Source organism: Carlito syrichta, unplaced genomic scaffold (genome assembly GCF_000164805.1).
Source record: "Carlito syrichta isolate Samal-C Ts95f unplaced genomic scaffold, Tarsius_syrichta-2.0.1 Scaffold144091, whole genome shotgun sequence".
NCBI lineage: Eukaryota > Metazoa > Chordata > Mammalia > Primates > Tarsiidae > Carlito > Carlito syrichta.
This window is the reverse complement of record NW_007088187.1, coordinates 87946-112403: the sequence shown is the minus strand read 5'-3', so window position 1 is coordinate 112403 and position 24458 is coordinate 87946. Positions and strand designations below refer to the sequence as shown.

The 24458-nt window shown below is 47.9% G+C and overlaps 1 protein-coding gene across 1 annotated transcript in view; it reads left to right on the top strand.

Moving 5' to 3' along the window:
• The window catches only part of LOC103251725 (adenylate kinase 8-like), a gene marked incomplete at its 3' end in the record, with an annotated part of 88711 nt that overhangs the window by 51007 nt on the left and 13246 nt on the right, over positions 1-24458 (top strand). Inside the window, exons 8-9 of the mRNA XM_021708710.1 lie at positions 3269-3400; positions 11305-11394. Of these exons, the coding sequence (XP_021564385.1) occupies positions 3269-3400; positions 11305-11394 (222 nt within the window). The remainder of the gene's footprint in view (positions 1-3268; positions 3401-11304; positions 11395-24458) is intronic.

The following is a 24458-nucleotide window of genomic DNA, read 5'->3' as shown; positions in this document are numbered from 1 at the left end:
GCACACCTGTAATCCCAGCACTTTGGGAGGCCAAGGTGGAAGGATTGCTTGAGCCCAGGAGTTCAAGACCAACCTGGGTAACATAGCAAGACCTTTTCCCTACAAAAATAAAAAGATTAGCTGGGTATGGCGGCGCCCGCCTGTAGTCCAAGCTACTCGGGAGGCTGAGGCAGAAGGATCATCTGAGCCCAGGAGGTCAAGGCTGTGATGAGCTGTGATGGTGCCACCTCACTCCAACCTGGGTGACAGAGTGAGACCCTGACTCAAATAAAATAAAATGAAATTTTAAAATGCCAGGCTTATGATGGCTTCTAATTTTCCAGTGATTTTGCATCTCGGAAGGGTCTTTAGTAGCAAACAACTCCGCTCTTAAGATAAACAACCACAACATTTATCTTATGCCATGATTCTGAATTTACACATTAATTACTTCCAAATTACTTAATTAAATTTAAAAGTTCATATGATCGTTCATAAAGAATTCATGCCTGGAATTGTAAATAAAAATGTGAGTGTCTGAATATTAATTATTATTAATTAATAATGCAGAGAGATAAATTGAAAATTGGAATGCAAAATTCTCTCTGTGTTGTTTTTTTAATCTCTCTGCAGTGCATCCAGCAACCACATATTTTTAAAAAGAATAATTAGATGTTGAGACCGTCTGGGGGATCATTACTTCTAATTAACTTAGTTATTTACTGTAAATTAAGCATCATTTGTAAGCAGGCTACTTTGCCTGTAGTATTTGTGCTTTTCAGATGCATTGGATTATGGAAGGGCTGAGAATAAAGAGAGCCTTGCTTGACTTGCTTCCTTGGGGCTTCTCTCAGTGGGGGAATGTTACCCTTGGCAGTTGGTTTGGGAGAGCCGCCCCAGCTCTGCAAAGTCTCTGGGCCTAATTGGCACATCTGTAAAATGGGGCAAGAGTAACACAGCCCCGTGGAATTGTTGGGTCAAACAAGTGAGATTATGCCTGTTGGGTATTTACCTTAGCAATTGATACATGCTGTTTGACGATGAGGATGTTGGCAACCTTAAAGACAGTCCAATTCCATTTACCTGGGTCTTCTAAAAGGAGGGGATTGTAGGAGCGCTAATGATTTTTCCAATATAAAAAAATCCTACAAAGAGGTTTCTTTGTTGTTGTTGTTGTTGTTTTTGGGATCTCACTCCGTCACCCAGGCTGGAGTGCAGTGGCACAATCACGGCTTACCACAGCCTTGACCTTCTGGGCTCAGGTGATCCTTCCACCTCTGTCTCCCTCCCGAGTAGCGGGGACTACCGGCGTGTACCACTACGCCTAGCTTTTTTTTTTTTTTTAATTTTTGTAGAGATGAGGTGTTGCTATGTTGCCTAGGCTGGTCTCAAATTCCTGGGCTCAAGCAATCCTCTCACCTCAGCCTCCCAAAGTGCTGGGATTACAGGCATGAGTCACCACCTGGCCAAGAGTTGAGAGTGCAAAATTTGCACAATGAACATATCCCAGTGGTTCTCAACTAAGGGAAGTTTTGCTCCCACCCTCACAACCACCCCCAGGGATATTCAGCAACGTCTGAAAACATTTTTTGGTTGTCACACCTTGGGACTGTGCTACTGACACCTGTGAGTAGAGGCCAGGGATGCTTCCCAACATCCTTCAATACATAGGATGCCCTCACGACAAAGAGTCATCTGGGCCAGGCTCGGTGGCTCAGCCTGTAATCCCAGCACTTTGGGAGGACGAGGCGAATGGATTGCCTGAGCCCACAGATTCGAGACTAGCCCAGGCAACTTGGTGAGACCTCATCTCTACAATAAAAAAAATTTTTTAAAGGGTCATCTGAAGCTGGGCTTGGTGGCTCAGCCTGTAATCCCGCACCTTTGGGAGGCTGAGGTGAGTGGATTGCTTGGGCCTGCGGGTTTGAGACCTACCCGGGCAGCGAGACCTCATCTCTACAATAAATCAAAAAGTTAGCCGGGCATGGTAGCGCACGCCTGTAGTTCCAGCTACTTGGAAGGCTGAGGCGGAAGGATCGCCGGAGCCCAGCAGGTCAAGGCTGCGGTGGCCAGGAGTGGCCACTGCACTCCAGTCTGGGCGACAGAGTGAGACTCCCACTCAAAAAAAAAAAAAAAAAAAAAGGGTCATCTGGCCCTGATTGTCAATAGTGCTGAGGCCAAGGAACTCGCCACATCTGTGGGTGGCTCTTGTGTGGCATGATCCTGAGGGAGGCATGCTGACCTGGCCCCTTGCGCAGGGCAATGTTCACGGGAAGCACTTTGGCAAAGGCAGATTGGCAGGAAGGAGCGGTGGAGCCACCGACAGCTGATCTTGCCTGGGATGGTCTGGGATCTTGGCAGGACATGAGACCTGGGGAAGGAGACCCTGTTTGGAAGGCCGGCTTGGGGGCAGGCCCCTCTCCTGGCTCAGATGCCCAAAATGCTACCCTTCACAGCCTGTTCAGCCTGTTCCTACAGATGCCCTCTTCCAAGCTCGGGTGATTTGATGTTCAGTGGGTTTTCGCTGTGGCTCCTTGGCATCCAGTGCCCCCCACAGTGCAGGGCACCTCGTTGTTGGAGACACTCACCCTGTCTCTCACTCCCCTTTGTTCATCAAATGCCAGGGGCACATCACAGGCCAGGACCACGCAGCTACATCTGCCCACCCCTGTGACCTATTTGATCACTGCCTCTTTGGAGACTCGCAGCAGAGTTGGTGTCACTGGAGTGCAGCTGCACAAATTACTCTCCCCCAATTCCCGAGTCCTTTAGAAGTCCCTGCATGCTAGGCCTCCGTATGGCCTCATGCATTTATCAAAGCCAGTGTCTGACACTCAGGCACACCCAGCAGAAAGCCATTGTGCACCTCCCCTAGGAGATCAGCCTAGTCCCAGGGCTTTGGATTAGAGGCTGAGCCTGGATTCAGTGTGGAAACCTACCAACCTTATAGTGCCGTTCCGTCCCAAGCCCAGCCTCCCAGCCACACCACACCCGTCCCCACTCCAACCTGAACGTGTTGCACCGTGTGTTAGAGGAATTCCAGGGCAGTATTCAGAGGGTTGACCTCTATGAATCATGGCCCCCTGCCCGCCTTGGTGTCTAGGCCTGCCACAAAATTCCCTCCCCCGCCGCTTCGCCCTTGGCCACTGGGCTGATGCACAGAGGGTTTCCATGGTGCTGTGAAGGAGAAATAACTACTGCCGTTCAAAGAATCAATGCAGAGGTGCTGTAAGCTGGTCTCCTCTTCTTGAGGACCTGGGTTTGTCATCCTCACATCCTCTCTTTCCAGCTCTGACCTACGTCCAAACCAACCATCGATCAAATGCCCCATTCACCCCAAGGGTGCTGCTATGTGGGCCTGTGGGCAGCGGGAAAAGTCTGCAGGCCGCCCTCCTGGCCCAGAAATACGGCCTTGTCAATGGTGAGTGCCAAGAATGGCCCTGCTTCTCAAGCCTTTCCCTGCCTTCTGCCCTCCCCAGCGCTCTAATTTTTTTTTTTGGCGGGTGGGGGGCATGGGGAGGACGAGGGAAGAGGATCATCTTCACTTCTCTGTCTTGCTCTCTGCACTTAACAGTTTTCAGTTAGTCCATCTTTGCAGGGATAGATTTTTCTCCTCCTGAAGAATATTGCCATAAACACATTAACCATAAAAACATGTCCAGAGCCCAAAGAGCCAGCACATCTTCCAGCCGTCATTCTTTGTATCTTTATATCCTCTGGAGCAGGGGTTTTTCTATGCTGTGCACCAGGTGTGCTCCCACATACCCCTGCCATCCCCCTTGAAGGCTCAGCTCTCGCATAATCCGAATCCGCTGTTTGTTTATTTTCTTCGGTCTCACTTGGCGCCCACAACCCAGGTCAGTGTGTTTACAGGCAAACAATTTTTGAACCAGAGGAAGACTTCTCGCTCTGCACAGTTTCAATAAATATTTTACCAGGAAAGAAAATATTGAAATCAGCTCTCCAGGTCTTTCCTGGGGTGGTCCCAGGCGGACTTGGATGCCAGCCTGCGTTCAGGTGGATAAAGGGCTGGGAAGGCAAAGAAACTGTAGCAGAAACGCAGGGCAGGGTTGGAGGGAGTTAAAAGCGTTGTCCCCTCGTGCTCCACAAGCCTAAAGAGCCTCTACTTTATTTACTAAGGAAACATGAGATCTGTACCCCCAAATACATAAATATGCATCTGCCCACAAAATTATACATACACACCCTACAAAAGAGAGTATAAGCAAATAAACACACACAAATATATACATATACACACCACCCCAGAAGGATCCAGTTTTAAATAAAAAATGCTTTTCAATTACATCTCCTCCAACTGAAAATTCTAAAGCCACGGAGACTAGCCAGGAATCAAAGACAAAATCATATCCATAAAATGAAGCCAGAAAACTGAACAATTGTTTTGTGTATTTGTTTACTGGGACGCTTTAGGATAAAGGATGCTTTTCCTTGCATCAATTTTTAAAAATGAATTATTTCAATAATTCCTTCTTTTGACTGCACTTCTTAAGACTATTTTAACACTGAATTTCCCACAGTGGTTAGGGATGACTTCTTTGTTAAGAATGAACAGACCTATGTCTGTAATCTCAGCACTTTGGGAGGCCAGAGTGATAGGATTGCTTGAGTCTAGGAGTTCAAGACCAGCCCGGGCCACATATTTTTTCTCTATAAAAAATAAAAATATTAGCCTGGCATGGTGGTACATACCTGTAGTCCCAGCTCCTTGGGAGGCTAAGATGGAAGGATCACCTGAGGCTGCTGTGAGCCGTGATTGTGCCACTACACACCAGCCTGGGCACCAGAGTAAGATCCCAAACTCAAAATATATAGATATAGATATAGATATATGCTGTCTACCTGTCTCTATACCCACATGCTTATGTAAGTACTACATGCATTGTTATGCGAAGGGACAGAGTTTTTGTTTTTGTTTTAGTGAGAGTCTCACTCTATCACCCAGGCTGGAGTGCAGTGGCACGCTCACGGCCACTGCAGCCTCGACCTGCTGGGCTCAGGTGATCCTTCTGCCTCAGCCTTCCAAATAGCTGGAACTACAGGCAAGCACCACGCTCGACTAATTTTTTAATTTAGTGTAGAGACAAGGTCTCGCCAAATTGGTCCAATGCCCTAATCATGAGGAGATGAAATTACCTGCCAAGATTTTTCCAAAAATTAAAATAGAAAAACCTATAATAGCTTTTGCTTGTTATGAAAGAGCCATTGTGGGACTCTTAAATGGTTGAGCGTTTGGAGATGAACTCATAAAGTTCACATTTCTCAAAGGTATTCTTTTTTTTTTTATTGAGTTGGGGTCTCACTCTGTTGCTCAGGCTGGAGTGCAGGCACAATCACAGCTCACCACAACCTCAACCTCCTGGACTCAGGTGATCCTCCCGCCTCAGCCTCCCAAGAAGTTGACACTATAGGTGTGTGCCACCACGCTTGGTTAATTTTTTGATTTTTTGGAGAGACAAGGTCTTGCTGTGTTGCCTAAGTTGGTCTTGAATTCCTGGGCTCAAGCAATTCTCACCTCGGCCCCCAAAATGCTGGGATTACAGGTGTGAGCCATCATGCCCGGCTCAAAGGTATTCTTGATAAATCCAAGACATCATGAAATTTAAGTAAACTAATTTCAGGGACTTAATTGGGAAAGGGCAGCCTGGGGCTTTGAGGTCCCTCTGCAAAGGCCTGTCGGAATTCAGAGTTCTAGGCACTGTCTGCCCCTCTGTGGTCACCCCCTTGCCTGGTTCTAATCTCCATGTCTGTGAACTTCTTAGTTATGGGGAAACATCCTCAAACACACAGAAACAGACAAAACAGCTCCACACTCGCTCCCACAAAGCTCATCAGAAGACTCCCACTTACAATGGTGAGAATATGTGTGGGTGCAACCTTCTGAAATGTAAAAACTGCTGTTGGTTAAAACGCTAACTATGCAAACCCTTTGACCCCTTGATTTTACTTCTAGAATTTTATTCTGCTGAAGCCCTCATTCAGATACTCAATGAGCAATGTGCTAGATGCATAATGAAAAAAAGAGCCCACCTCAGACTAATAAGAGGGTTCATTAAATAGGTGGTGGTTAACCCACATAATGATAATGGAGTATGAAGCAGCTTTTTTGTTTTTAGAGATGGGATCTCGCTATGTTGCCTAGGCTGGTCCTAGACAATCCTCCTGCCTCAGCCTCTCAAAGTGCTGGGATTACAGGCGTGAGCCACCACACCCAGCCTTGAAGCAGCTATTAATAAGAAATCTGTAAAGTGATTTGATGTTGGTGACACATTTCTAAATCCACAAGTGGCAGAAAGCTAATCTGTTCAACTGTATCCAGGGGGTGATCTCATTTTTTTCAAAAGTATGTTAGTTTTGTTAATCTATGCTCAGGAAAAAAATCTGAAGTTTTTTTTTGGCGATACACCAAACTGCTGATGTCTGTAGAGTGATGTACTCTATAATTCCTTTCTTTAAAAAAAAAAATGAGCATGAATCAGAGTCAAAAACAACCCTGGACTGAATACAGTGGTTCATGCCTATAATTCCAGCACTTTGGAAGGCTGAGGCAGGAGGATTGCTTGAGTTCAGGAGTTTAAGACCAGCCTGGGCAACATAGCAAGACCCCTTCTCCACAAAAGAAATAATAATAATAAAGTTAGCTGAGTGTGGTGGTATGCACCTGAAGTCCAGCTAGTCTGAGGTGGGAAGACCACTTGAGCCCAGAAGTTCGAGGTTGCAATGAACTGTGATCATGTCACTGCACTACAGCCTGGGCAACAGAGCAAGATCCTCTCTCTAAGAAAGAGTGGGAAGGAGGAAGAAAGGAAGGAAGGAGAGAAGGGAGGAAGGGAGGGAAAGAGAGGGGGGGGGAGGAAGGGAGGGAGGAAGGGAGGGAGGGAGGGAGGGAAAAAAAGAAGCATCCATGAGGAATTTTATTTGAATATTATTACTCACTGAGTTCCTGCTGCAGGCAATGCACTTTACTGGGTACACAGATAGGGTCAAACATAGAAAATGGAAGGATCCAGGTCAGCCCTGTGGAGTTCATCTTTGCCCATTATTTCTTCTCAAAATGCCCTGCCAGTCCCCACAGCAAAAGGACACTTGCCTTATTTGAATATCTTCACCACAAATATAATTATTTCCTCTTTCCAGACTTTGAGTCTTTAGGTGAGTATTCTGCTTCAGTATTTCCTTCCTTCCTTCCTTCCTTCCTTCCTTCCTTCCTTCCTTCCTTCCTTCCTTCCTTCCTTCCTTTCTTTCTTTCTTTCTTTCTTTCTTTCTTTCTTTCTTTCTTTCTTTCTTTCTTTCTTTCTTTCGAGTTGGAATCTTACTCTGTTGCCAAGGCTGGAGTGCAATGGCATGATCACAGCTCAGTGTAGCTTTGATTCAAGTAGCTGGGATTACAGGTGCATACCACTACACCCAGCTAATTTTTAAAAATTTTTTTGTAGAGATGGGGTCAAGCTATGTTGGCCAGGCTGCCTCAAACTCCTGGGTTCAAGCGATCCTCCTGGTTTGGCCTCCCAAAGTACAGGGATTATAGTTGTGAGCCACTGAGCCCCGCTCTGTGTTTTTTAGTTGAAGTATTTAGTCCATTTCCATATAAAGTAATTTTTGTATGGTCAGCTGCAAATCTACCATCTCATTTTTTCACTTTGTATTTGTGGCATCTGGTCTCTGTTCCTCTTTTCCTGCCCTCTTTTAGATTAACCAAATATATTTTGGTAATTCATGATATTTCCTCTGTTTCCTTTTTAGCTATATCTCTTTGCTTTATTTGGTTAATATTTTCTCCAGAGATTAAAGATGCATCCTTTACTTGTCATGGCTTATTTTGAATCAATATTATACCTCTTCATGGATAATGTAAAACCTTAGAGCAGAAAATTTCTCTCTACTCTGCTCCTGTCCCTCATGCTATAATTTTCATACATTTTACTTCTACATATGTTATAAGCCCCAGAATATATTGTAATTATTTTTGCTTTAGTCATTGATCTTTTAAAGAAGGTAAGATAAGGTGGGGGCAGACCTGTATGTATCCACATATCAATACTCTTCACTCCTTGGTTTAGATGTATGCTTCCATCTAGTGTTTTCTTTCAGTCTAAAGAACTTCCTTTAACATCTCTTGTAGTGAAAGTCTGCTGGTGACAAATTCTCTCAGCTTTCATACATCTGAAATGTCATTATGTCACCTTCATTTCTGAAGGATGTTTTGGCTGCATATAGAAATCTGTGTTGACAGTTTTTATTCTCTTAGCGCTTTAAAGGTGTCATGCCATTGTCTTCTGGCTTGCATTTCTTCTGATGAGATCTCGGAGGTTATTTTTACCATTGTTGCCCTATATATGAAACATTTCCCCCTGTCCCCAGCTGCTTTTAATATTTTCTCTTTAGCTTTCAGCAATTTGACGATGATGTATCAAAGTGTGGCTTGCTTTGTGTTGATTCTGCTTGGATCTCAGATTCTTGGATGTGTTGATTTTTTTAAATCAAATTTTGAAACTATCCTGTCATTTTCTCAAAAATTTTTTCTGCCTCTCTCTCCCTCTCCTCTCCCCTCCCCATCTCTCTCTGTCTCTCGGTCTGTCCCCTGTCCCCCTTCTAGAATTCCAGTTACATGTTTTAGACTGCCTGGTATTGTTTTCCAGGTCCCTGAGTTTCTACTCTTCCAGGTCTTTCCCACCCTACTCTTTGCTTCAGTTTAGATTCCTTCTGTTGCCTATTTCCCTGTCTTCAGATTCGCTGATTGCAGTCCACCAAGTGATTTTTTTAAAATGTAAGATCCTGTATTTTCCAGTTCTAGAATTTCTATATGGTTTTTTTTTACAGTTTCCATTTCTCGGCTGAGATTCTCCATCTGCTCATCTTAACTATCTTTTCCTTTAAGGTTTTAAATATATTTATAATAACTATCTTAAAGTCTCGATGTGCTGATTCTGACATCTGTGTCATCTCCTGGTCTGGTTCTATGTTGTGTTTTCTCTCCTTGCCGGGATCACATTTTCCTGCTTTTTTTAAATTATATGCTAGACATTGTGTTTCTCACATTGTTGAAAGTTTGGGTTGCTTTAAGAAAATTGAGTTTAAGAGAGTTGAGCTCTAACAGGCAGTTGATGGGAGGATCAAATCCATTTCATTGAGGTTTATTTTTAGTCTTCATCAAGGTGGGACTGGAGTGTTCTTACTTTAGGACCAGAGTATCCTACAACTAAGGTGTGGCCTTTCTGGAGTCTCAGCTGAATATCTGGGTGTCCAGCAAAGCTTCTCACTTTGACCGCCAGAATCTAGCCTTGCCCAGCACTGTGTGACTTTGCCGTCAGTTCACACTTTCCAGTGGCTTTTCTCTGCCATGCCTGGGGAATGTCACATGTACATGTGCAGCTTGGTATTGACCAAAGACTCAGTGAGTCCCCATGCAGATTTCTGGAACTCCTACCCTTCCTAGCTCCCTCCTCTCTAGTTCCCTGCTCCACAGGTTCTAGCTGTCCTGCAGCCTCAAATGCCATTCTTTGCTTCCTCTACCCAATCAGACTGGGTCTCTGTTTGGGTTCCATTTCTCCTATGCTATGGTTTGAAAAGTGCCCGAGGGTGGAAATCCAGGGTGAATATGGGGCTCATTTTGTGTGTTTCTCCTCTCTCAAGGATTACAGCCCTGTTGTGTCTGTTGTCCAATGATTCTCAATAATTTTTTCATATATTTTGTTCAGTTTCATAGCTTTTAATAAAAGTTAAATATGACACCTGTTCCTCCTTCAGGGCCAGAACTAGAAGCTAAGCATGGGCTTGATGTTACACAGACATGGGTTTAGATCTCATCTCTGCCCTACATGCTCTAGAACAGGTTACTCCATCTTTTGAGCCTCAGTTTCCTTGCCTGAGAAGCAACAGGTTGTTGTGAGGATTGGATAAGACAAAGCACACTTAGCATAGCAGTTGGCATGTAGAAAAGTCTTGGTTGCCTTTATTACTTTGCTGGTGAAGCTGCCCACCACTTTGGATCACTGCTCTCATTTATATAGAGAATTATACTTATTATTATTGAAGAATAAATATTTGGTGATGGTAGTGGACTCCACCATTCCTGTTATTGAGTTAATTTTAGGATGGCCTTTGGTTTCTTTAGTACAGGCAGAAAAATGTTTAGCCTTAAAGGTAAGAAAACCAAGAGTGTGTAATTAATAACTCATGAAAATACAACCTCAATCTTCTGGCTTTGACTATTAATAGCTTTCACAGCCAAGGAGATGGTAGCCTGTGTTCATTCACTCACACTCGTTGTCCAGCAGAGCCTCCTGTGCTTAGAGCTGGAGACTCAATGGGGCATGACACAGTGGCCCTGCCCACAACGGCAGGCATCCAGAGTGGGGCAGTGGCCACAGGTCAGTTAACTCCAGCATGGTGTCTTGTAATTATGAGTTCATCCACTTGGAATATAAATTGATCCTGTTGGCCAGGCCCAGTGACTCACACCTGTAATCCCAGCACTTTGGGAAGGTGAGGCAAGAGGATTGCTTGAGCCCAGGAGTTGAAGACCAGCCTGAGCAACACAGGGAGACCTCATCTGTACAAAAAAATCAGCTGAGCGTGGTGGCCTGTGCCTATAGTCCCAGCTACTTGGGAGGCTGAGGCAGAAGGATTGCCTGAGCTCAGGAGGTCAAGGCTGCAGTGAGCTGTGATCACGCCACTGCACTCCAGCCTGGGCAACAAGGTGAGACTTCAACTCTAATAATAATAATAACAATAACAATAATAATAATAATAATGATAATACAATAAATGATCCTGTTGTGTGGACCCACCACCCCATGGAGACGCCGTGCCATCTGGAAAGCCATGGAAGCAACACCCTCTGCCACCCTCCTGCGTGTGGTGATGGACGGATGTGGACACACCCGGGCACATCACTCAGGGGAGCAGGTCCCACCTGAATGCTGACCCTCAGCAGCGACCTGGCGGGTGCCAGGTTTTGCCCAGCACTTCTAGGCGTAGTGAGGCCCCGAGATGCTTCTCTGTGGGCAGCATCCCTTGTCAGTGTCTTTTCCACGCCGTCCATTTTTAATATGGTCTTTGCCAGATGCATTCTTTTTCATTTCACATCTCCCTCCTCTTCTTATTTCCTGGCTCCTTTTTGATATTTACTTTTACTTGGACACATACCCACACACTGAAAAACCCTTTTGTACTTTTTTTCAGTGACCTTTTTTTCCCCCACAGCAGGCAGCACTGGGGTTTTTTTTTTTGGTTTTTCTTTTTTTCTCATTCTTCCTCCTATTTAAAATTTAATGGGCACCTTTCTGTTCCTCTCTCTTTCAGTCTGCTGTGGGCAACTGCTGAAAGGGGCTGTGGCAGACAAGACAAAACTTGGCGAGATCGTCCAGCCCTTTTTTGAAAAGAAGATGGCAGGTAGGCCGCGCCTCCTGCTAACTGCTGCAACCTTGCAGGCTCTGGAGAGAACTTTCTCTGTAGAAGGCTCTCTGAGTATCTAGGGGCTTAAAACTGGGAAAAACAGCCAGGGAATGGAAGCTGGGTTTTCTTGCAAGCAAAGGCTCTGTTTCTCATTCCTTGGCAAGGCCTCTTGGCGCCTAGGCTTGATCCCAAGTGAGGTGAGTTTGTGGATGTGGTGGGGTTATCACTGGAGGTTTCGAATGTTCCTGTTTCTCTAGAATGTTTGCTTTTCATAACTGATAACACTCACAATTGAGAGCCAAGAGAGGCCACAGTACTTTCCACATCCTTTTTTTTCTTTTCCTCTTTTTTAGTCAGTCAAATTTTATTCTCAAACACAACCTTTATTATTTAGTATACAGAAATACTGTGGGCAAAATATTTCAATTTAATGAGTAGTCAGAAGTCAGAAAGTTTAGGGGGCAGCTTTGCCGATGTAAGAATGGGCCAGCCATTGTTCCTCAGGGGGTTAGACACTCACCTGTTTTGTGGGGGAAGCAGGACCAGGTAATTCTTCCAGATCCCCTCTGTGCTCTGCAGTCTGAAATCATTTGTGGGATCCAACCCCCAGCAAGGACACATTTGGGATCATTCTAGTTCAGCTCCCTAAGTCCACGAGTGAGCCATAGAGAAGAGCCTGTCCAGCTGAGGCTACACAGCCAATTTGTGGCTGCGTCTCTCCCCCGGGCAGTGAATTCTCCACCCACCCTCATCTTTCTGTCTTTCATTAAGTGTCATAGTTCCTCTGCGCAGGCAGTTCAAGCTCGGCTATCAAGTCTGCTGTGAACGTAGGCTTATCGTGAAGACAGTTGGCCCCAAAAGAAGCTGCCATTATAATGAACAGTGTGGGCTTTGGCTGGGACACCCCCCTGGTGGAAGCTCGTTGCCTTCTCCCACCATTTTCTAGATAGAGCAAGTTGATGGGGAAGCACCTGAGAACAGGCTGCGTCCTCTTGATCATCAGCTGAAAGGTCCCCAGGGAGATGTCCTGGCTGGCTCTCCCAAGCCCCTCCTCAAGATGTCCTCCTTCCCAGGGTGAAGTTCAAGTGAAGTGGAGTAGGCGCTAGCATCCACAACAACAAGCTGTGTAGGGGTGGGCCAGTGAGGGGGTCTATTCCTAGGTCGCTGCGGCGACCCATAGAGTGAGGCAGGAGCAGGGAACACCAGGGGAGGGTAAAAGCCAGTGCCAGCTTTGATGCTTCCCAGTCTGGTTTAGATTCCAGTGCCACCCCCACCAGCCATGCGGCCCCAAGAAACCACCTTGCCTTTCTTGAAGCCCCAGGCTTCTCGATGACAGGATGGATGGAGGTAGACAGCAGGGGTGTCATGAGGACATCGCTTATGCCTGGGAGGCATGCCGAGGGCAGGGGCTGTCACTGAAAAACAATAGCAACAACAGTAACAAGGCAGAAGCCCGGCCACAGCCCCAAATGTAACTGCCCTCCAACAATGCAAATTCCCACTTTAACCGGGCTGCTGGGGCTGAGGTGGTTATGAGCGTCCTAAGGAGAATGTGATGAATAAATGAATGAGTGTGATACCAAGTCCACATAGGTTTATATAGTTTTCAATTTTGCTGGTACTATTCCACTGTAGGGCTAGAGGATCATGTAATTCCCCACGAACAAGCATTTAGTAGCTCAGAAGCAAGACAAGGACCAAGCAAATGAGGCAGTGGGGGCCGTTGGTGAGTCTTGGGGAAGGGCATACAGGAGTCATGTGATTCTTCTTGCAGCTTTTCAAAATATAAAATTACAAAACACAACTTTCCTTTTTTTGTGTGTGTGTGTCAAAGTTCTCACTCTGTTGCCCAGGCTGGATGGAGGACAGTGGCATGTTCACAGCTACTGCAGCCTCGACCTCTTGGGCTCAGGTGATCCTTCTGCCTTAGCCTCCCAAGCAGCAGGGATTACAGGTGTGCACCACCGTGCCTGGCTATTTGGGTTTTTTTTTTTGTTGTTTGTTTGTTTGTAGTCAAGTTCTCACTATGTTGCCCAGGCTGGTCTTGAACTCCTGGCCCCAAGCAATCCTCCTGCCCTCAGCCTCCGAAAGTGCTGGGATTACAGGTGTGATTATTAGTGAGGTTGATATCACTGAACATATTTTCATAAGATAATTGGTCATGTGTATTTTGCCTTTTGTGAAGTACCTCTTTATAGCCTTAACATATGAGCTTATTTTTCCCTTTGCCCATTTTCCAATTAAGCTGTTTTCTTCTCTTAATTGGTTTGTAAGTGTTCTTTGCATATTAAAGTTGTTTGACTTTTTCCATTAAGTTTTATTTATACCCATAGTCTATATTTTATCTCTGTATTTCAAGTCACATTGTCATTTTGTAGTTTTAGCAATTGTTTGAAAAGAGAACAGTGACTCCTCACAGCCATTTAGTTCTCAGAGTTCCTGAAATGTCATGGTCACCAAGGAGATCATATTAGGATGTCGATGCTTTATGATTCATGACACTTGGCATTCTAGTTTTCTTCTTCCACTTTCTTTACCATTTGACAGGGCAGTCTTATCTTTCTTTGCCTTATGGGGAGTTGGGCATTTACGGATCTTTAATTAACCATCAGACATGAGCACTATTTTGTTGACTTTTTCAACCTGTATCTTTCAGGTAAATGGTACCTCTTTTTTTTTTTTTTGAGTTGGAGTCTCACTCTGTCGCCCCGACTGGAGTGCAGTGGCCGCTCCCGGCCACCGCAGCCTCGACCTGCTGGGCTCCGGCGATCCTTCCGCCTCAGCCTTCCGAGTAGCCGGAATTACAGGCGTGCGCTACCACGCCCGGTTGATTTTTCGATTTATTGTAGAGATGAGGTCTCGCTGCCCAGGCGGGTCTCGAACCCGCGGGCTCAGGCAATCCACTCACCTCAGCCTCCCAAAGGCACGGGATTACAGGCTGAGCCACCAAGCCCGGCTAATGGTACCTCTTTTTACGTTTTTTTTGAGTCCAGGCTGTCACCCAGCCTGGAGTGCAGTGGCACGATCACAACTACTATTGCCTCCACCTGCTGGTTCAGACGATCCTTCTGCCTCAGCCTTCCAAGTGGCCGGAACTATAGGCACGTGCCACCGCGCCTGGCTAATTTTTTGTAGAGATGAGGTCTTGCCAAGTTGCCCAGACTGGTGTTGCTTCCTTTTATGGAGACAGAAATGAATTTGTTTGAATCAAAGCACATTAACCTTGTACACAGTCAGCTTAACTCATCTACCACTAAAAACAACCTGAGGAGTCTTTTCAATGACGGTACAGATGCAGTGTTGCTTTTGTTTTTGTTTTGTGGTGAAAACAAAGAAGACTGCACATTTTTCCAATTTCCTATAAAGTTAGCAGTCAGATAGCTTGGATCTTCAGTGTTCCAGGCTCAATTTTTTCTTCCACCGCTTCTTGTTTATTTAGACCATGTAGCTGTATACTTTCGCTCTTCCTACAAAATTAAAGACACAACAACAACCAATATCATATCTTCCTAACAGAAGCAATAAATTCTGTCATTTCACTAATCCTGATCTCGCAGGGATAACAAAGAATGCATTTACATTCATAACCACTAACAGGGTCTCGTTAGTGGGCTGTGGAGAAACCGCAGAGAAAACCAAAGCACTCAGCTCTCAAAGAAAGAGTTTTGGAACCACCCGGGTCTGGCAGGGGCCCACTTCGCCGCCAGCTGAAACAGGAAGGAAATTTAAATGATTCTCGACAGAATTTTGTTTTGAAGCGAAGGTCAGGCTAAACAGGGAGACTCTGCTTAGTTAACCACAGCCTGGCTTGTGGAGGAATAACTGCAGTTGGGGCTGGGCACCATGGCTCATGCCTGTCATCCCAGCACTTAGGGAGGCTGAGGTGAGTCCAGGAGTTCGAGACCAACCAGGGCAACATAGTGAGACCTCATCTCTACAAAAAAAAAAAAAAAAAAATTAACCAGGCATGGTGGTGTGTGCCTGTAGTCTCAGCTACTTGGGTGGCTGAGGAGGAAGGCTCGCCTAACTCATGATCATGCCATTGCATTCCAGCCTGGGCAACAGAGTGAGACCCTGACTCCAATCAATCAGTCAATCAATAATTGCAATTGGCAGTCAGGCTGAGGCCCCCTGCTTCCCAAATGGGGTGTCAGTGACATCTGTGACCCAAGGGTCCCCTGGCCTGCAAGCATACCACTGTTTGGGTTGGAGGGATGGCGGTTCATCACCCCCTGAGTTCTGAACCTATTAGGTGACAAAACCCCGAGTTTGCTGGAGCATCCGATGAAGAATGTGGTGGGATCACAGGTCACAGTTGGGCTTCCTAACATGACCTTCTGAGGCCAGGCCTGGGGACAGGACAAGCCGCCCAATAAATGACCACTCCTCAATGGTGCGGACAGGGAGACAGGCCCCCAGGCCTGCCCAGGAAGAGCCTGACTGAGTGCAGGCAGGAGGGGAGGGAACAGTCAGAGAATGGAGGTGCAAGGACTAGGCCCAACCCTGAGTGACTCTCCTCTGGGGAAGAAGGTGGCAGCAGGGTGTCGGGATGATGGGATCCATCTTCCCAGCATGCCCTACGGTCAGAAGGGACCTCCCCTAACACTTTCAGAACTTCCAGAAGAGGGAGTCAGTGGTTACTCCTCCATCTCTTTTGGGTTCCTGGAGGCATCCCAGATTTCCCTCCATGAGGCCTGTTTCAGGTGTCCCTGCCCTATGTGCCAGCAGCATTCCTGGGAACATGGGAAAGCACCCAGTCACTCCCCTGCATGTTGGGAATTTTCACACATGAAACCCAAAAGCCCATGAAGCTAAGGAAGCTCAGCTAACGAACGGGGCAGAAATTGCTATGAGAACACGGAGGTGGCATCATCCCAGAGCAGGGGCCCCTGGCATCTCTGAGCCGGCAGATGGCACTGCTGGAGCATCTTACCATCTAGCTGCCCAGTGTAGAAACCTCATCCTCACCACCTCCCCAAGCCAGGCAGTGTTGACTGTTCCTGGGGACTCTCCTCATGACCCTGGACCTCCTCTCCTGGGGACTCTGCTTCATGCGTGCTCTTGGCTGCTGGCCCCTGGCCGTCTTTCCCTGGGAACCCTGCCATTGCAGACTTGTGCACTCTCTACACTCACCTTGGACTGCGCGCCCCAGAGACGTGTGGTTTTGTCATCGTGGTGCCTCTCTGCCACCCTCACAGTCACCGTCACTGCCATCGCCGGCTCAGCCGAGTGGATCCAGATGTCATCTTCTCCCCCCGTGGAGCAACTCAGCCTTCTTTTCCCTTCCAGGCCTCATGATGTTATGTCCCAGCCGTGACCTCTGCAGACTTGGTTATGCTCTTTTTTTGTCCTCACAGGTGCTGCCAACACCTCCTCCTTTCGACTCAGCAGCTAAATTAATAACTGTCCTGTTTTCCCATCTTTCCACATTTACTGGGCAAAGGACCCCAGGGCCCCATCTTAGCGCGTCTTCAGTCCCTTGATCCTAGGCTCTTGGCGATGGCTCTGTGGACAGAGGGCTGGGGAGATGCTTACTCTGTGCCTGGATTTTGAAATATATAGGTCTGACCTCCTAAACTCATTCCGACTCAAGCTGCCGTGAACAGAACAAATTTATTCCCCAGGGCTCCCTGCACAGCGTTCTTCATGCAGGCAACCTCCATTAAAGTCACTGGGAGTTTGCTCGGCATACGACAAACGGGGTCCGGCTTAAATCATGCAGCCTTAGTTGCTGGGAAGTTCCTGTCACTTTTACACTAGTACGAAACAAGTAAAAACTATTCTGGGCCTTTTGAAAAATAAGTACCCTGCTGTTTTGGTATCATTTAAAATGAGATTGTTGGCTGGATGCAGTGACTCACGCCTATAATCCCAGCACTTCGGGAAGCCGAGGCAAGAGGATTGCTTGAGTCCAGGAGTTCGAGACCAGCCTGAGCAACTTAGGGAGACTTGATCTCTACAAAAAAATCAAAAAGTTAGCCGGGCTTGGTGGCTCAGCCTGTAATCCGTGCCTTTGGGAGGCTGAGGTGAGTGGATTGCCTGAGCCCGCGGGTTCGAGACCCGCCTGGGCGGCGAGACCTCATCTCTACAATAAAATTAAAAAATCAGCCGAGCGTGGTAGCACGCACCTGTAATTCCAGCTACTCGGAAGGCTGAGGCGGAAGGATCGCCGGAGCCCAGCAAGTCGAGGCTGCGGTGGCCGGGAGCGGCCACTGCACTCCAGTCTGGGCGACAAAGTGAGACTCAACTCAAAACAAACAAAACAAAAACAAACAAAAAAAATCAAAAAGTTAGCTGGGTGTGGTGGAGTGTACTTGTAGTCCCAGCTACTCAGGAGCTGAGTCGGAAGGATCACCTGAGCCCAGCATGTCGAGGCTACGGTAATTGTCGAGGCTGTGGTAATTGTCGAGGCTGTAATTGCACCACTGCACTCCAGCCTGGGTGACAGCGTGAGACACTGACTTTTAAAAAATGAGATTGTTGTCGCCATGTGCTGTGGCGATGTGTGCAAATGTTTTCTTTTCTCTCTGAAATCAAACAAAGGAATCAGTAGATCTCAACTCTCTGCTTTAATCAGCAGTGGCTCGCAATGGCCACCATACCAAACGATGTGCTTGGTCTCCTTCTCTTGATTTCATTCTCACCAAAGGGTGTTTGTGAAATGTCCACATTCTGAGAAATAGATCTCCCCAAAGAAAGTTACCATTTTATCTCTGCCCGTTGGAATGTCTGGTTTCCTGAGTTTTACCCCTCCTCTCTCTCACTCTGCCGTTCAGACTCATGTCATCATGAAGTCCACTCTGCTTTATTTTTAATCTTTTCTCATGAGAGTTTTAGCCATAAATTAGGGTCTGGTGGCTGGGGATGGTAGATGTCGCATGCTCCTGGATTGCTGGGCCTGAAGCCTGACATACCACTGGATCTTCAGTCGGTAGGGATGGCTTCTGCCTGGCTCTAGTAACTGTTTTCATTCTCACATGTTGCTTGGACTTTCTCTGGAGAACTCAGGAAAGAGATTAAAACCAGCCAAAGGCAGAGCTTGTCCTTGTTGGCTTAAGTGTTTGAGTGCTTGTCTCCGTCCATCAGCAGCGCACTCAGAACATGCCAGAACTGTACAGTCAAGAGCCCTCCAGCGAGGGCCTGTCCCCAGCAATGAAGTTTCTGACCCAGCAGGGTTAGACTCTAGCTTCCCACATCTCTTGTCTCTCCAGGCGTGGAGAACTGTATGCCCCAACTCCTACCCAGCAAGCTTGTTGGCCCCGTTACAACGAGCTGGTAGCTCACCTGCCCCCCGTAACCCCATCCTGCCAGCATCTCCCCAAAAGCCAGAGCATTTCAGTTGCAGGAAGGCCCGATTTCCTTGGCACAAACCCCCCATATACTGTGCTAACTTTAGTGGAGAAGACAGCTATTTAATTGGTAGTAACTTTCCCCGAAAAGCAAAAGTCCTGGTGTATAGAAAAGATAACGTGGAAGACAGGTCATTACCAAGTGTTACCTGGGCCCCTCCCGCTCACCCCTATATTTCCTAAATATTTCTGTCTGGAGAAAGTCCCTCATGGCCTAATAGAACCCGAGAAGAGGCAGGCGTTTTGAGGGAGAGTCAAGACTAATATGCACCCTTTCTGGTAATGAGACCTCACCCTAGCAAACGCAGCCGCACAACCAAGCCCAAGCAGCCCCAAACTGGGGTGATTACGAGTGTTTTCCAGAGACTTCCGCGAGTCCAGATCCCAGGAGGCCTGGATCAGAGCTCCGCTGAAGTGCTTCATTTTTAAGGGGGAATTAATATTCTCATCACTAAATGCACACGAAAGATTCGACAATGGATCAGCTTTACTCTTTTGTTAAAATCCTGCAAAGAGTTGCTCAGTTGAAAGCCAGAGTAAACCTCCCCATCTGAGGAGGTAAGCGGAATGCTATTTCTTGTTTTCAGCAGAGCATCCTTGCCAAGCTGCGAGCTGTCTTGCCGCGGAGGGGAGACCTGAGGGACCTCTGCCCGTTTCCAGCAAGTCTTTGCATGCGGTGTGTTTGTACTAGCGGAAGACGGCGCATGACTCTCTAAATAATTTACAAGTTGATTAATAGACTCACAGGGGTATAATTAGAAGAGGGAGAGACAGTGGGTACAGTAACCGGTACAGTGCTTGGGGGAACAGGAGCCTTTATTTTTTTAAAGAAACTTTCTAGGGTGCTGGGCGTTTGAAGATAAGTTGGGAAGAGCTCAGTGCCTTTTCTCTTTTGAAGTGGAAATAGGACAGTTTGAATCCGTCGAGTTTAATTTTTCACAAGCTTTAGGGGCCCCGCAGTGCAACTCTCTTTTTATTATTGAAAAAACTCTACATTTTTCTTTCATTTTTCTACACACGCGTGCGCGCGCACACACAGAGTCCAGGCAGTAAGTAATAAACACATTAATTTACTCTTTTATTCAACGTGGATTTTCTTCACTTCACCTCCCCCAGGTATGTCGGTCTCTGTCCCTTTGGTACCTCCCACCCAGAGCCCCCCCTGCCGTAGAGTGGCCTAGAGGTTGATTAATGGATGCCCCCTGTAATTTATGCGTTTTAAAGGAACCCTCACCTCGGTTTGACAATGCTTTTGAAGTAGCTCCTTTTTTCAAGTCAAACTTTTGACTTTTCCACTGGGACTGCTACAAAGATTTCCTTATGGAAAATAGGTAGGAATATTTTTCAGCCCAAGTAAGAGCTGTGGCCGAGGTAGCCAAGCAGAGCGGAGGGTATAAAAGTGGTGTTTGCATTCTGAAGGTCAGAGGACCAGTAATGAGGACACTTAGGGGAAGGAGGTCAGTGCCCTGTTTATTAACAGGTCTGTGCCCCCAAGAGGTCTTTCTGGGTTTTGTTTGTTTGTTTTGAGTCAGGGTTTTCATTCTGTCTCACAGGCTGGAATACAGTGGCACAATTACAGCTCACAGATCCTGGGCTCAGGCAATCCTCGCACCTCAGCCTCCCTCCTGAATAGCTGAGACTATAGGTGCATGCCACCACACCCAGCTAATTTTTTTTTTTTTTTTTTGGAATTAGAGTCTCACTCTGTTGCCCAAGCTGGAGTGCAATGGCACACTCACGGCCACCTAGACTCTGGTGATCCTTCTGCCTCAGCCTTCCAAGTAGCTGGAACTACAGGTGCCCGCTACCACAGCTGGCTAATTTTTTTTTTTTTTTTTTAGAGATGAGGTCTCACCAAGTTGCCCGGGCTGGTCTCAAACCCACAGGGTCAGGCAATCCACTCGCCTAGGCCTCCCAAAGTGCTGGAATTACAGGTTGAGTCACCGAGCCCGGCCTCAGCTAATTTTTAAATATTTTTTGTAGGGACAATGTCTCACTTATGTTGCCCAAGCTGGTCTTGAACTCCTGGGCTAGCAATCTGCTCACTTCAGCCTTCCAAAGTGCTGAGATTACAGGTATAAGCCACTACTCTTGGCCCTGCTCCTTGCTTTTTAAAACTAGACTTTCATTTCAAAAGTGCCTGTTGTCTTTCTACAGTATAAAATAATGCTTTGGCCGGGCTTGATGGCTCAGCCTGTAATCCCATGCCTTTGGGAGGCTGAGGTGAGTGGATTGCCTGAGCCTGCGGGTTTGAGACCCACCTGGGCAGCGAGACCTCATCTCTACAATAAATCAAAAAAATCAGCCAGGCGTGGTAGCGCATGCCTGTAATTCCGGCTACTTGGAAGGCTGAGGCAGAAGGATCGCCGGAGCCCAGCAGGTTGAGGCTGTGGTGGCCAGGAGCGGCCACTGCACTCCAGTCTGGATGACAGAGTGAGACTCCAACTCAAAAATAATAATAATAATAATAATGCTTTGTCAGGAGAACAGCGCCCGTCACCAAAAGGTCTGAAAGCTTTTTGTTCTATGGCTTGTCCAGCGGGGAAACTGAGGCAGTAAGGGTGCTTGATTCATTCATGCATCTATTCAGCAACATTTTCTCCCCAACAAGAATGGGCGCCGTGGGAGCAGAGGCCAGGTCCGGCTTGCGTATTGCTGCTTCTTGTCACCTAGCTGGGTCTACCATAGGGGAGCCGCCGGATTCTCTTGCTGGACTGAATGTTTCCAGATTAGAAAATGAAACCAAACCAAATCCAGACACTTCTGGGAAGTCCAGGGAGAGCCCAGAGCGCACAGTGTCATCCGTGCTCTGACCGGAGCTTCTGGAAGCATTTCCCTCTCCATGGGCAGCCCTGGCGGCTTCAGAGAAGAACAAAACCTCCAGCCCACTCAGCTGTGAAATTGTCTCTGACAGGCCCTGCCCGGGAGGCCCGGCCCTTCTCCTCCAGCCGCGAGGTCTCGAGGTGTCGCCGCCTGGGCGGCCCCTGGCATGGCCAGAGAGGCACTCATCCTCCTCGTGCCCCCACCCCCCAGGCAGGTGCAGCTTGAAAGCCCCGCCCCCTGGGAAAGTCCTCGGCTGATGGGGGCTGACGAGGGCTCTTCCTCGAGCTGTGAGTGGGGCCTGCAGAGGCGCGCTGGGGAGGCTGCCCTGGTGACACTCTGAGGCCCAACATCTATGAGCGAGGACACGGGACTTGCTGGGGTTCGTCACCTAGAAGCGGGTGCTGAGGTCTCCCTGTGCGAGGGAACTTGCACAGCTGCGTGGGGCACGGAGGGAGGGAAGCCCCAGGACCACACCCTGCCGCTTCGCACCTGTCTACGCCGCTCTGGGTGACAAGGGCACCCTGGGCAGAGAGACGGTGATTGGCGAGGTGGGAGCATAGGGAAGCGGCAGGGAAGCTGTGAGGGACGAGGCTTCCCAGCACACAGGGGGACGTGCCTGTCCCGTCCTCCATCCCTGGGAGGATCCTGTGGGATCCTGTGGGGCAGAAGGCAGAGGAGAGAGCCGTCTCCTCCTCACCTCTCATCTTAGGCCTCATCTGATTCACCCCATGCACAGTCTTGACTGGGCGAACTCCGATCGCCTCCCAGGCTGTGGCTCATTTGCTGGGAGATAGAGGGACCTTGTCTGGGACCCCTCCCTGCCCCAGCATCCCCCATTTTCCTCATGTCGTCTGCCTGGCTGACTGTCTGCTCTAGGGGATCAGGAACAGCCCTGGCGTGGCTCCGATTGGGAGCTCAGCTAGTGTTTGTGAATGAATGAGCATGCGGCAGCTGACTGGGTCCCTGGCAGGCCTGCTCTGGCCTCCTGCATCTGGGGTCCAGAAGCTGCCCTCTGCTGCGTGCATTCCTCTGCTGCCTGCATTCTTGTCAGTCCTGAAGGAACAAAGGGGAGACAGGCCCTAGAAGGCAGCAGGCAGCTTGAGGCTGTCTAGAGGGTGGCGAGGATCTGTCATGTCCAGACAGGAGAGGCTGTGGTTATAGATCGTGGCTCTAGAATTACACCAACCAGGTTCTGCTTCTCTACCTTAGCAAGCCTCTCACCCTCTTGGAGCTTCCTTGGAATCCCTGTCTGTAAGGTGAACTGTCATAGGGTCAAGTTCATGGACTCACTGTGTGTATTCAATGACTTGTGTTGTAAAATGTTTAGCACCATGCATGGCACATCAACAACAAATAATTGTTAATCACTTCCTATGATTGTCAATAGTAATAGAATTGTTATCATCTTAGCCGTAGTAACAAGTCTGTTGGGTAGACATATATATTTCTTTTTTTTTTTTTTTTGAGTTGGAGTCTCACTGTCGCCCAGACTGGAGTGCAGCGGCCGCTCCCAGCCACCACAGCCTCAACCTGCTGGGCTCTGGTGATCCTTCTGCCTCAGCCTTCCAAGTAGCTGGAACTACAGGCGCATGCTACCACGCCCGGCTAATTTTTTTTTTTTTTATTTATTGTAGAGATGAGGTCTCGCCTGCCCAGGCGGGTCTCGAACCTGTGGGCTCAGGCAGTCCACTCACCTCAACCTCCCAAAGGCACGGGATTACAGGCTGAGCCACCGAGCCCGGCTTGACATATATATTTCATATATGGTTTTTTTTTTTTTTTTTACTGCTACCAGGGTGCCCGTTCCCTGCAGTAACTGGAAACTGACAAAGCCTCAGTCTCCCACAATTCTGGTGCTCCAGTGATCTATTGTAGCATAACATGCTACTCCACAATTTAAAGGCACGAAATGATCACTTACTTCTTACGCTCCTGATTTAGTGGGTCAGGATTTCGGGTGGGGCATGGCAGGGAGGGCTTGGCTCCACTCTATGCTGACTTGGACTTGGCTGGCATAGCTTGAACTGCCAAGGAGAGCCGGGCTGCCCATCTGGGGACCTCGATCTGGACCTCAGTTTGGGTGTCAGCTCGGTTCCTTGGTTCTTCTCCATGTTGCATCTGCTGGGGCTGGAGCGTCCAAGACAGGTTCTTCATTCCCATGCCAGGTGCCTGGGATGACACACTCGGCACAGCCAGCGGCTGGCCAGGTGTCTCTCTGTCTCCTCACAGCCTCTCCACGGGCGAGCTTGGGCTTCCTCACAGCATGGCAGCCTCCACCAGTCAGCCTACTTACGTGTCAACTCATTCCCCTAGAGCAAACATGCCAGGGAGTCCAAGTGAGGCAGTGCTTGGGTAGGGGTGGGGCAAGCAACGAGGTTTCCCCTGACCTAGCTGCAGAAGTCCCAGAATGCACTTCTGCCTGGTTCTATTCATGGAGCTAGTCAACGAGGGCAGCCCAGATTTAGGGGAGGGGAGTTAGACACCACCATGGCAAGTTAGCAAAGAAGGTATGGTCACCTTCAGTTGGTCATACCAGGGAGAGCCTGACTTGAGCATTTTGATTTTGTTCAGGATTGGCTACACCATGTGCTTGTGAGACAGATCATGGCCTTATGAACCCTTAGGAGCTGGATCCACAGGGCAGCTTCAGAGGCGCTATAAGGGGCATGCTGATACCTCAGAGACCTTGCAGTCCAGTTCTGTCCTTTTAAAAATATATACAAGCCGGGCTCGGTGGCTCAGCCTGTAATCCCGCGTCTTTGGGTGGCTGAGGTGAGTGGATTGCCTGAGCCCGCGGGTTTGAGACCCGCCTGGGCAGTGAGACCTCATCTCTACAATAAAACCAAAAAATCAGCCGGGCGTGGTAGGGCATGCCTATAATTCCGGCTA